This window comes from Schistocerca piceifrons, chromosome 3 (genome assembly GCF_021461385.2).
Source record: "Schistocerca piceifrons isolate TAMUIC-IGC-003096 chromosome 3, iqSchPice1.1, whole genome shotgun sequence".
Taxonomy (NCBI): Eukaryota; Metazoa; Arthropoda; class Insecta; order Orthoptera; family Acrididae; genus Schistocerca; species Schistocerca piceifrons.
Window position 1 is genome coordinate 905,562,354 of NC_060140.1, and position 14,169 is coordinate 905,576,522.

Below are 14,169 nucleotides of genomic sequence, written 5' to 3' on the forward strand. Positions count from 1 at the left end.
ATACAGGATTGTTTAGGAGCCATAATTTTAATTTCATTTTTAGTTTTGTAATGGGCAATTTGGAGATATTAAGATGGAAGCAATTCAGTAGTTTTATGCCTGCATAGTGAGGGCTTTTCTCATAAAGTGTTGTTCTATGAGAGATGATGTAGGGTCTCTCTCTGCCTCTAGTGTTGTGATCGTGTATTTCCTTATTAAGTGTTTTGTTACTGTTTACTGCCACAATGATTATCTTCAGCACATACAGGTTATGAACAGTTAGTATTTTAAATTATTTAAACAAATTTCTGCAGGACTCCCTGGCACATTTCTTTCCCGTAATTCTATGTGCCTCCTTTTGTAAGATAAGTACACTTTCCATATTACCTTTACTGCTGGATCCCCATACATCCAGCCCATAACTTAGATGGGATTCAAATAGGGCAAAATATATTTGCCTCAGAGTGGTGATGTTACAAAAAGGTGTCAGTTTTCTTAGGACATATATGGTAGTACATAGCTTTTTGCAAATATCATTCACATGATCAGACCAGTTTAACTCTGCATCTAGTGTAAGGCCAAGAAATTTGCTCGAGTATTGTTTTTTAATGTATTTGTCACCCATTAAGATTTGGTTTTCATGAGTTTTTTGCCTCCCAAGATCAAATTCAATATAGACAGATTTATTTGTGTTTAATTTTAGTTTGTTTTCATTAAAATACTGCAGAATTAAGCCTGCTGCAGTATTGGATTCCACTTTGAGCTGTGAATAGCTTGGATTGCTGCATATTAACGTGGTATCATCTGCATATAAGATAGCTGTTGCATGGTTTGTTATGGACTGAATATCATTTACACAGATAATAAAAAGAAGTGGTCCTAATATTGACCCCTGTGGAATGATTATCTTCAGTGCATGCAGGTTATGAACAGTTAGTATTTTAAATTCTTTAAACAAATTTCTGCAGGACTCCCTGGCACATTTCTTTCCCATAATTCTAAGTGTACACTGTAAGTGTGCACCAAAATTTATGTCAGTGGTGTCTGATTTGCATGCTCCCTCTGTAGTGCTAATAGACACAAACTGCTTCCTATTTGTCAAGTAGAACCTCATCAGAATATGGGCTGTGCCTCGAATGCCATAGTTTCACAGTTTGTCCAGCAATATGGTCGTATCAACATAGTCAAATGCTTTTTGTAAGTCTACAAAGATGACACATACATGTTCTTTATTATCTATTGCTTGAGTGACACCTTCAATTAAGTTGGATGCTGCTTTAATGGTGGATGACCCCTTGACAAACCCATACTGCCCCTTAGAAATCACTTTTTTGCATACCAGGAAGTTCCAGATTCTTATGTATATTACTTTCTCAAAGATTTTGGATATTATTGGAAGAACAGAAATGGGTCAAATTTTTCTACTAAATTCCTGTTTCCTTTTTTAAAAATAGGCACAACTTGGGCAATTTTCAACTCATCTGGAAATAGACCATCTTCCATATGAGAATTGATAACTGTTGATAAAGGTGATGCAATTTTATGTATACATTTCTTAAGAGTGTCCTGACTAAGACCATCATATCCTGCTGCATGGGAATTGTTTAAGCTACCCACTATTTTAATTATTTCTTCTTTACTTGTTGGCGTCAAAAATATACTTCCTGACACTGGTGTTCCTCTGAATTTGTATTTATGATTTTTAAGCTGATTGTGTATGCTGGAGCCAACAGAAGCAAAGTAATTGTTAAATAGATCTGCTATCTTATTCTGATCAGTTTCTATTGTGCCATTTATCAGCAAGTGATTTTCAGTTGTATGTTTCCCAGATTTACATATTTCTCTATTTACTAGTGACCATGATGTTTTGGAGATATTATTTGAGTTCTGAATGACACTTTCAAAATGTTTCTGTTTTTCTGAAATTAGGAGGTCTACATAGTATTTCTGATACTTTTTGAACTCTTCTTTTAATTTTTTATTGCTCAAGTCATTTAACATGTTACCCCATGTAATAGGTCCTACCCGAATAACACTCACATCACTGACCCTCATAGATAATATATTCTCAAACATAGATTCCAATGAAGTGGAGGTAAATAACACTGACCTCGGTTTATCTGATCACAATGCTCTTGTGCTTACTGTTCCCCCAATGCATGTGAAAAAAAAAAAAAACATCTTGCCACACTTATAAAAGAAGTTTTTCTAAAGAAAACTGCACACATTTTGTTAACTGTCTAACCAATGTAAGCTGGACAGATGTGATATCAGAATCAAGTGCAAATAATGCATATAATACCTTTTCTTCTATATTCATGTCACAATTTGAAATGTGTTTCCCTAAGAAGTTAGTGAGGTCCAAGTCTTAAGAACAAAAAGCACACAAACCAATAATTACAGGCATTAGGATTTCCAGTGTAACCACGAAAAAGATTTAACCAAGAAATTAAAACTTGCTCAGATCCACAGTTTGTAGAATATGTAAAAACATACAGAAAAATATACCAAAAAGCAAAGTTGCTATACAATGACAATTTAATCAGTAAGTCAGACAACAAACCACAAACTATATGGGTCATTGTGAGGAATGAAACTACTACCTTGAGAGAAGAGGAAGAAATAATACTCAAAAGCAGTGAAAATTGCAATATAGAAAAGAAGGAAATGGCAAACTATATTAATAACTATTTTTTAAATGTACCGTATTCACTGAGCTTAAACTTCACAAAACAAAAAATAATACATGCTCCAAGGGTTGCCTGCAGCATGAATATTCCTTCAACAAATCAACAAGAAGTAATTAGAGTGATTAGCCTGCCCACATAAACTATGTAACATGTGAAACAAACAAGAACCTTGTGAAACAGACAGCAAAAATGTCACTTCAATTAGCATATAAGAAGACAGAAACCTCAGTAAGTATTGTATCATCTCCATCCCATAGTGAAGTGTTATCTAGTGCATCGAATCAGCCATCCCTCACTAATGTGTTATCAAGTAGGCCTGCATCAAATCCCCCATGCCAGATAAATTATGCAGAAGTGAAATAAAAAAGTCTGCCACCTGAGCCTCAAACAGAACCAAAAAAATACCACAGAGAAGTAATGATTTTTTATGGCCTGCCAGAAGGAAGTCCAGCCGCTACTGAAACATAACACCATCACCACACCAAACATGAGGACCAGTCAAAGGCAAACCACCATGTGTGCATCCAGTTGGGCCCAAGACACCACACATCTTCCTTCTTGCTGTGAAAAATCAATATTATTCATGCACATAAATATTAGATCGCTGAAATATAAAGCTGAAGAGCTTGGTGTTGTCTTGAATGGAAACAACAAATAGTATTATGTATTAATGAACACTGGTTAAGAGAAGAAGAGATAAAACTGTATGTACCACCATGTTTTAATTTAATTACAAGTTACTGCAGACCCAATGAAGGTTATGGGGGTTCCTCAATATATATAAGTGACAACCAAGGGTTAAGATATACTGTACTTGATGTTAGGGACATATGTGTTAAAGGCATTCTTGAAGCGGCTGTCATGTTACTACCAACATTAAAACTCACAGTTATTTCAATATAGCATTCTCCTGATAGTGATGCCGATCAATTTGTAGAATGTTTAGATAAACTTATTCACCATACAGAAAAATATACCAAACACAAGACAGTAATTTTAGAAGATTTAAATTTTTATGTAAGGAAAAAAACACACAAAAATACTAATTTACTTAACATGCTAAGATCCCATAATCTCTTCTGTGCAAATTATAGTCCCACAAGATAACTTTCTTGTCTCGACAATTTTATCACTAATATACATAAAGATGATTTTGAATTGGGACTCCTTAATGTCGACCATCTGACGGATCACAAAGGTATATGGGTAAAACTAACAATTAATGAAACAATGGGGGATTGTGAACCAACCTGGTATGTCAGGTTATTAAATGATAAAAGCATAAATTGCTTCAGGGATAAGCTGAAGGTACTAAACTGGAATAATATAATATATGCTTCCAACAATGTTGAGGAGGCTTGTAGCAGGTTTGTTAGTACTCTATCTGAAATTTTCAATACCTCCTGTCCAATGGTTACCAAACGAAACAAAACTATGGCAAGAAAGCATGGTAGAACTACTCCACATAGGTGGTTCACACCATATTTACAGAAGGTAAGCTTAATGGTTTTGATATGCTATGATAAGGTAAAAAATGATAGTGTTGACAATGCAATGTATGTTAGCCTCAAGAGACACTATAGATCACAAATCAGATTAGCAAAATGTAGAGCAAATGATAACTTCATTAAAAACTCCAATAATAAGTGTAAGGCTGTGTGGAGGGTCATTAAAGCAGAATTAGGTACAAGTAGTCATGGTGAAAAAGTTACAACTGATGTTAATGTCACCCTAGTTGAATTTAACCTCTTTTTTTATCAATGCAGCAAACCCTAATCCCTCATCTCCTCATAAGAAGAGTTCAAAATCAAATTCACAATCTACTTATATAAACAAGTTTTTACAAAACTTTGCTGATACTGTGCCAAACTGTAATTGGGGACATGTGGAAATAAGTGATGTAATTAAATCAGTGGCAAAGTTAAGTGACTCCAGATCAGAAGATATTTATGGCCTCTCAAATTTTGTGATTAAAAAAATAATTGACTTGATATCATTCCCTCTCTGCACACTCATAAACTGGATATTTGACAATGGTATTTTTCCAGAATGTCTAAAGAAGACAGTAGTAATTCCATTACACAAAAAGGGTGATAAAAACTGCACTAATAATTATCGCCCAACTTCTCTGATACCTATTTTTTCAAAAATAATCGAATATTGTATACAAAAGCAAATTAACATGCATTTGTCAAAAAACAATGTACTGACTAAGTCTCAATATGGTTTTAGGGCCCAGTTATCAACAATTAATGCTGTTGAAAATGTTGTTTCTATCGTGCAATCTTCTTTTGAATCCAAATTATCTGCTAAAGCCACACTAGTGAACTTGAGCAAAGCATTTGATTCTGTAAACTACACAATACTGCTGGAAAAACTATGTTGTTATGGCATTAGGGATCTGGAACTCTCCCTCATTAAATCATATCTCAGAACCAGAAAGCAAACTGTAAGCTACAATGGTCAAAAGTCACAGTAACTGAATGTCACTAGAGGTGTACCCCAAGGATCAGTGCTTGGGCCCTTACTGTTTATAATATTTATAAATGACCTGCCCAGCAATATGCCATGTAAATCTGTGCTCTACACAGATGATACAACTTTCATCAATTCAGGGAAGGACATAAATAAACTGAAGGAGCAAAGTAAAGAGTTTCTCAGATTATCCAATATGTGGTTCAAAGCCAATGATTTAGCTATTAACTATGAAAAAACTGTAAATATATCCTTCAACTTATCCAATGCTGATATTGAGTACACTTCTACCAAACTTCTTGGCATATACTTAGATACGTAATTAACCTGGCAGAGTCACATAGACAACATATCTTGATAGCTTTCGCGAGTTATCTGTCTACTGAAAAAATTACGCACCTGTGTTTCTGAAAGCCTGCTGATTAATTCCTATGATGCATTCTTTCATTGCCATATTAGCTATGGTATTTTTCTATGGGCTAATTCTCCATGGTCCAGCAAAATTTTTATTTGGCAGAAGAAAGCCATCAGGAGCATCTCTGGGATTACCAAAAATAACACATCATGTAGGTCATACTTCAAAGAATTACAGATAATGACAGTCCCTTCTCTTTTAATATACAGTTGCCTTTTGTAAATAAAAGAAAACTTTAACAGTTACAACCTTAAGCAGTCCATTCATAATCATAACACTCATCAAACATTTAGGATAGACATACCAACAACTCGAATCAAGAAAACATAAGACAGTTATGAATACATGGGAATAAAGCTTTTCAACACATAACCTGTGTGGGCACATTGTGTCTCTCTTAATATATTTAAAAGTAAGACTAAAAAATGACTGAAAGACAAAGCTTTTTACAGTGTTAAAGAATTTGAAAACTCTTCAAAAATAGACCTGACTTACGAAACAACTTGCAACTCTCTTTGTACCTCTTCCTAAGCTTTTTTTGTCTCTGTAGTTCCACATTTAACTGTTAAACATGTGGAGAAATCCTTATGTATGAAATGTATTCTTTTATTATGCACATTCTTTAAAATGCACAATTTAGTTATGTGGGATATCTTTATGTATCAAATGTATTCCTCTATTATGTATGTTCTTTTAAAATATATACTTTAGCTTTGTGTGATACCTCACAATAGTTATATTTCTTAATATGTAAATTGTACATTACTCATGACAATATCGATTGCATGTAAATGCTTAAAGATGAATAAATAAATAACAAAAAATTGCTGCAGGTGTTGATGAAGTACCAGTTTCAATCATAACAAGAACTGCAGTGCAGATTGAAAAACCTTTAGCACATATTGCAAGTTTATTTTTTAGTGAAGGTGTGTTTCTTCAGAGACGGAAGATCTCAAAAGCCAGACATAAAAAAGAACTACCGTCCCATATCACTTCTTCCTGAATCTAGCATTGGGTAGCAAAGAATTTGTATCTAGATCCAAAATTAGTGCTGATAGTTTTAATAATTATTTTGTAAGCAGTGTAGATAGTGTAGTTACTAAGATACCTGATAGTAAACATGGACTTAGCTACTATTTGGATGTTGCCTATAAAAACCAAAATGCTATGGAAAATGTGTTTTATTTTGAACACATTTGTGTAGAAGATGTACACTCTGTCATTCTTTCTCTTAGCAAAAGTGATTCACTGGATATTTACAATATCAGCTCTAAAATATTGAAACTTAGTAGTCATAATATAGCAGAGGTTCTCTGTCACATCATAAACTACTGCTTTGATGAAAGTTGTTTCCCTGAAAAATTAAAAGTAGCTAAAGTAATCCCAGTCCACAAAAAAGGTGACAATAATTTGCCTAGCGCTTATAGGCCAGTTTCTCTTGTGCCACTTTATCCAAGGTCACTGAGAAACTAATGAGTATTCAAATAATCAATTTTCTAGATTCTCATCAATTACTTTTAAATAGCCAGTTTGGGTTTAGGAAAAATCTATCAACATGTGATGCTGTTATGAGCTACATATGTAACTGTCTTGAAGCAAAAGAAGAAAAATATATTGAAAGTATGAAGTCTGACACTGTGTGCCACAACACTCTGTTGATGAAATTAAAAACTGTAGGTTTCTCAGTCTCTGCTGTTAAAATTATTCAGTCATACTTACCTAATAGATCTCAAACTGTTTACTTCAATAACCAATATTCTAGTTTCTTACCCTTTAACCATGGTGTTCCTCAAGGGTGAATCTTGGGCCCTCTCTTGTTTATATTATATATGAATGACCTACCTAGCAATGAAACAGATGATACAACAAACTGTTGCTTGTATGCAGATGATATCAGTTTTTAAGTGTTACAGTGTCTACGAACAATAACTTAAGTAACTCTACCTCACTGAAGGTAGATATACTTTCTGACTGGTGCAATGCCAATAGCCTGTCTATGAACATAAATAAAACACAGGAGTTAAACATTTGTTATAACAATAGAATCACCTTAGAGACAGTTCCTGTAAAGTTTCTTAGCATTGTTTTGCAAAATAATTTAGGCTGGCAGGCACATGTGAATTACTTAATACCAAATATTTCTAAAGGAATATTTATGCTCAGAAAATTACAAGCAACAATAGATGAGAAAATTTTGCTTTCTGTCTATTATAGTTATATTTACTCTCATTTGATATATGAGACAATCTCGTGGGGAAATAATTGCTGCTCAAAATGCTTATTTACAGCCCAGAAAAAAGCTGTCAGACTGATATGTAAAGTACCACCTAGAACTCACTGTAGAGAATTATTTATTAAACTTAGTATTATGACCTTGCCATGTATATACATATTTCAATGACTTTTGTACATTAAAAAGAACTTGTCTAGTTTTTATCTGAATTCTGATGTACATAGTTATAACACATGACACTGTAATTATGTAAGAAAAGACTACTGCCCATATACCAAAACTCTAAACAGCTTCAAACACACATCTGTAAAGCTATTTAATAAACTACCAGAGTCAGTTAAGAGTCTGGAGCTGAAAAAATTTAAGATATTTGTAAGAACTTAATTAATTCAAAATTGTTTTTATACAATGGAAGATTTCTGTGAGCATAATTTCTATCATAGATTAATTATTTGTGTATTTATTGTCATTGTTGTTTGTACATTTATTGACATTGTTTATACAAGCTTTACATCCCTGTAAATGTTTTGTTTTTGGGCAATAAAAATCAATCAATCAATCAATCAATCAATCCTGCTTCCTCCAAAATATTAGAGAAACTGATGAAATTGAGAGTCCCTAGACAATAATAAACTTTGGAATAGTTCAAATGGTTCAAATGGCTCTGAGCACTATGGGACTTAACATCTATGGTCATCAGTCCCTTAGAACTTAGAACTACTTAAACCTAACCAACCTAAGGACATCACACAACACCCAGTCGTCCCGAGGCAGAGAAAATCCCTGCTTTGGAGTAGTAATCAACATGGTTTTCATACAAAACAAAGCACAGAAACTGCAGTCATAGACTACATCCAAGAAATAATTAAAAATTTGGAGAAAAACAAAAGTCTAGTAGGAATCAATTTGGATCTATCTAAAGCTTTCAATGTGGTCTGCCATGAAATCCTCCTTGATAAGCTGGAAGCAGTAGGTGTCAGAGGAAGAGTTAAAATGTGGGTTGAGTCGTATCTCAAAAACAGATCTCAGATTGTAGAGCTCACCACTGAAAATTCAAATAAAAAAAGAAGGTTAGTTTCAGAAGCAAAAAAAGATCCTTTAGTACCCCAGGGCAGCATCTTAGGGCTACTTCTCTTTCTCATATATGTCAATGATTTACAGTTATGATATGATACAGCCAAAATTGTACTATATGCAGATGACACAAGTCCGATAGTGAGTGACTTTAAAAACGCGTTACAGTAACCTACAGACAAAATCCTAAAAATTCTTGAGACTTGATTCAGTGCAAATAAACTTACACTCAATGGAAAGAAAACAAATTACATACAGTTTGGTAAAATGATGCAGGATGAAGATATTTATCTAGAACTGGATGACAGACTAATAGAGAGGATGGTTTTTGCAAAAGTGTTAGGAATGCATATAGATGAAGCTATGAATTGGAAACACCATATAAAATTTCTTACACATAGACTTAACTCAACCTGCTTTGTACTGAGAGTTATTGAAAATGTTTGCACTCTAGAAGGCATCAGAATGGCATACTTTGGATACTTTCATTCTGTTGCCTCATTTGGAATAGTGTTCTGGGCCAGCTCGAAATCTAATTTGAAAGACTTTTTTATTTTACAAAAACGGGTTGTTCAAATAATTACCCACTGTCTGAAACAAGCTCACTGCAGACCTCTTTTCAAAAAGTTAGGAATACTTACTCGACCATCAGTCTATATACTTAAATGTGTATAGGAACTAGGCCTAAGCACAATGAGAAACTCAGACAGGAGAGTACTGCAAATGTTAGAATAAGGAAAGGTTCTCATAAAAGTATAAATAAAAATAATGTAAGTATATTTCATCCAAATATTGGGAGTTTAAAGAATAAAGTAGATGAGCTTCTGGTTTGTTTAGAAGATTTAGAAGCTGAGAATGAAATAGATATACTATGCCTGTCTGAGCATCACATGTAATGAGAGAAAATATGGAGAAAGGAGGAGTTGCCATATATGTCAAAAGTTATCATTGTGCAAAAAGTATAGAAACAAAAAAGTTTTGTGTAGAGAAACATATAGAAGCATGTGCCTGTGAGCTTAAATTAAATAAAGGCTCATTTATAATTGTAGCTATATATAGGTCCCCATCAGGAAATTTTCATCTATTTCTGAAAAATTTGGACTCCTTGTTGTGCTATCTGTCAGACAGGGGGAAGCAAATTATTATTTGTGGGGACTTCAATGTAGATTCTCTGAAAGAGGGTAATAGGAAAAATGACCTTGAAGTATTACTTGGTTCTTACAATTTGACACCCGTTATTGATTTTCCTACTCGGGTGGTAAAGGATAGCAGCTCACTGATAGATAACTTCTTTATAGACCAAGATAAGTTTAACCAGGTAAATGCTCAGCCTGTTGAGAATGGTCTTTCTGATCATGGTGCACAGCTAGTTACAATATATGACATAGCTCCATTCAGCAATACTAAACAGTCCTCCAAAGTAGTACGTTCAGTCAACGATTTAACAATTGCAAATTTCAGCGAAAGCCTACAGCAGTTAGACTGGGATGAGGTGTACCGTGAACCTGATGCCAATTTAAAATATAATTTATTTCATGACATTTTTGTAAATGCATTTGAAAACTGCTTCCCCAAGAAAGTAGTTAAATATACTCGTAAGAAACCTTGTAACAAACCATGGCTTACTAAGGGTATAAAAATATCTTGTAACCGGAAAAGGGAAATGTATCTGACAGCAAGAAAGAGTAGTGACCCAGAAACTATCAAAAATTATAAAAACTACTGTGTTATATTAAGAAAAGTTATTAATAAATCCAGGAGTATGTGTATCATGTCTGAAATCAGCAACTCTGATAATAAAATTAAAACAATTTGGAATATTATTAAAAGAGAAACAGGTCAACCAAGAGCAGAGGAAGACAGTATTACCATCAAATTGAATGAAAACTTTACGAACAAAAAGTCAGAAGTTGAAAATATTTTTAATAATCATTTTCTAAATGTTGTGGATATAGTAGGATCCAGGTGTTCATTAGAAGATGCTAGGCTGTTAATGGAAGAGGCCATACCTATGCAATTTGATACAATTGAAATCTCACCCACTTCTCCCTCTGAAATTAGGAAAATAATAAACTTGCTTAAAAGCAAAAACTCACATGGAATTGATGGCATTTCCAGCAAAATACTAAAAGCTTGTTCTCAACAGATAAGTAAGATTCTCAGCCACCTGTGTAATAGCTCTCTGGAACAGGGCATTTTCCCTGATAGACTGAAATATGCTGTTGTTATACCTTTGCATAAAAAGGGGGATAGATCTGATGTCAACAATTACCGTCCTATCTCCCTTCTAACAGCTTTATCCAAAAATTTTGAGAAAGTAATGTATTCAAGAGTAGCTTTACATATCTGTAAAAATGAAGTACTAACAAAATGTCAGTTTGGTTTCCAGAAAGGTTTTTCAACAGAAAATGCCATATATGCTTTCACCAGTCAAATTTGGAATGATCTGAATAACCGAACACTTCCCATGGGGATTTTTTGTGATCTCTCAAAGGCTTTTGATTGTGTAAATCATGAAATTCTGCTAGACAAGCTCAAGCATTGTGGCATGAGTGGGACAGTGCACAAATGGTTTAATTCGTACCTAACTGGAAGAGTGCAGAAAGTTGAAATAAGTAGTTCTAGTAACATGCAAAGATCAGCACATTTCTCAAACTGGGGAACTACCAAGAATGGGGTTCCACAAGGGTCAGTCTTGGGTCCTTTGTTGTTCTTAATATATCTTAATGACTTGCCATTCTATATTCATGAAGAGGCAAAGTTAGTTCTCTTTGCTGATGATTCAAGTATAGTAATCACACCTGAGAAACAAGAATTAACTGATGAAATTGTCAATACTGTCTTTCAGAAAATTACTAAGTGGTTCCTTGTAAACGGACTCTCACTGAATTTTGATAAGACACAGTACATACAGTTCCGTACAGTGAATGGTATGACGCCATTAATAAATATAGACCTTAATCAGAAGCATATAGCTAAGGTAGAATATTCCAAATTTTTAGGTATGTCCATTGATGAGAGATTAAATTGGAAGAAACGCATTGATGATCTGCTGAAACGTTTGAGTTCAGCTACTTATGCAATAAGGGTCATTGCAAATTTTGGTGATAAACATCTTAGTAAATTAGCTTACTACACCTATTTTCACTCATTGCTTTCATATGGCATCATATTTTGGGGTAATTCATCACTGAGGAATAAAGTATTTATTGCACAGAAGCCTGTAATCAGAATAATAGCTGGAGTCCACCCAAGATCATCCTGCAGACATTTATTTAAGGATCTAGGGATATTCACAGTAGCTTCTCAGTATATATACTCTCTTATGAAATTTGTTATTAACAACCAAACCCAATTCAAATGTAATAGCAGTGTGCATAACTACAATACTAGGAGAAAGGACGATCTTCACTATTCAAGATTAAATCTAACTTTGGCACAGAAAGGGGTGAATTATACTGGCACTAAAGTCTTTGGTCACTTACCAAATAGTATCAAAAGTCTGACAGATAACCAACAAGTATTTAAGAAGAAATTAAAAGAATTTCTGAATGACAACTCCTTCTACTCCATAGAGGAATTTTTAGATATAAATTAAGAAAAAAAAAAAATATTAAAAAAATAAAAAAAATAAAAATAAAAATAAAAAAACACAAAAAAATAAAGTTGTTGTATTAACTTAAGTATGTTGTTAAATTAACCTAATTATGTCATGTATTGGAAAATTCGACTCGTTCCACATCATTACGAAATATCGTATTCATGATCCATGGAACTAGTATTAATCTAATCTAATCTACTCTTAACCAAAGCTAATCTAAGCAATCTACACACAAATGCAGACTGTCACATTTATAACACAAGGAACAAGAATGATCTCCAGATAGAACAAGTAATAAGAACACAAACTCAGATGCATGTAAGACACATGGGCATTAAGCTTGTGGCATCGATGAGGTCGACACCAGCATAGATATACATTTTTATCTAGACTTTGAGCATCATCTTCGGACTCTAAGGTAAGATTATCTTTGCTTTCTTCCGCCATAGCTAGTTCTTTGTAAGCCTTGCTTGTGTAAAGAGGTGAATAAATGAACTACCGCAAAATGGGAGTGTTCTTTGGTGTAACCAACCCGGACTTGCTCCTCACTGGTGACCCTGAGTTGTAACGTCTTCCGTTTTTGCCATTTTACTGTGTCCGCGGCCTCCGTGTTGGTTATTTTCGCGTGTATTACATCAACACTGCATTCGAACAATGACTTCGGCCCAACGCCTAACACCGGATTTTGTGATTGACATGCATCATGTTGCGGGTGATGTACACCCACCAGGACTGCAACACGATGCCTCTCACTCAACGATTATGCCGATTTCGCTGGACGTTTTCGAGCCTGCAACAATAAGTGAGGTTAGGAGTGTGCATGACTCCGGCTATCAGACACCTTTGTTCCCACCACATGTACCCTCCCTCATCGATGGTGCAGTTACCTCTTACAGATCTCTGTGCAGTGCGGGACCAATGCCGATTTCTGCAAATACTTCGTTGGACAACCTACCACCGCCAGGACAACGATTTGCCACGCCGCAATCCATGCAGTACCACGCAGATTCCTGCCACGTGGCCAGAACTGCTTTGTTCACAGGTCAACCTCCTCAGCATCTGACCACGCCCACGCCAGCATCAGCACATGCCTTTCTGCTCGATACCTCGGCCTGCAACAGGAACAATAGCTTGTTATCTGTGCCTGACCTCCATCTCCGTCCCACTGCTATGCCTCAGTGTTTTATGCCACGACATTCACTTTATCCGCACACCGTTTTGAGTGGAGTGACTATGAACAGTGAACATTCTCACATTCTGTCCGACGTTCGACATCATTTTCCACACTGTGCTTCTGGAGAGCCCGCACCTCTGCAGCCACCCTGCAACACAGGTGGCTCCGGCTCTGATCGTACGTCTAGTTTTCCACGGACGAGCACGCGTTTTCAATCTTTGAATTTTTTCTCACCTGTCGCCTCGTGCCAGCTCCAGTCAAGCTTCCGCTACTGTTCTCGGCACATCTCGGTGCCTCATCCACGTCGATCTTCTGCGACGCGTCAATCCAAACACACCCGCAGATGTTGAGCTTCCGCAACGGCTATCGACACATTACAGTGTCTCAATCGTGTCGGCCATCAGCGTCGCGATGGATCGCGCTCAACCACAACGCATCACTTTCACGCTGCCACCCAACCAGCAGTCGTCGCCACATTCCCTGGAGGCACACTCTCCTCAAATACTGCAGCAACAACAGCTCGTTTCA

At 35.4% G+C, this 14,169-nt stretch overlaps 1 protein-coding gene across 1 annotated transcript; it reads right to left on the bottom strand.

Moving 5' to 3' along the window:
* Positions 1-1,126: 1,126 nt before the first annotated feature.
* Positions 1,127-1,980, bottom strand: LOC124789181. Its single transcript, XM_047256475.1, has 2 exons — positions 1,441-1,980; positions 1,127-1,351 (listed from the first exon to the last, which is right to left on the bottom strand). The coding sequence occupies exons 1-2, from the start codon at positions 1,978-1,980 to the stop codon at positions 1,127-1,129; spliced, it is 765 nt and encodes a 254-aa protein (XP_047112431.1).
* Positions 1,981-14,169: the final 12,189 nt, after the last annotated feature.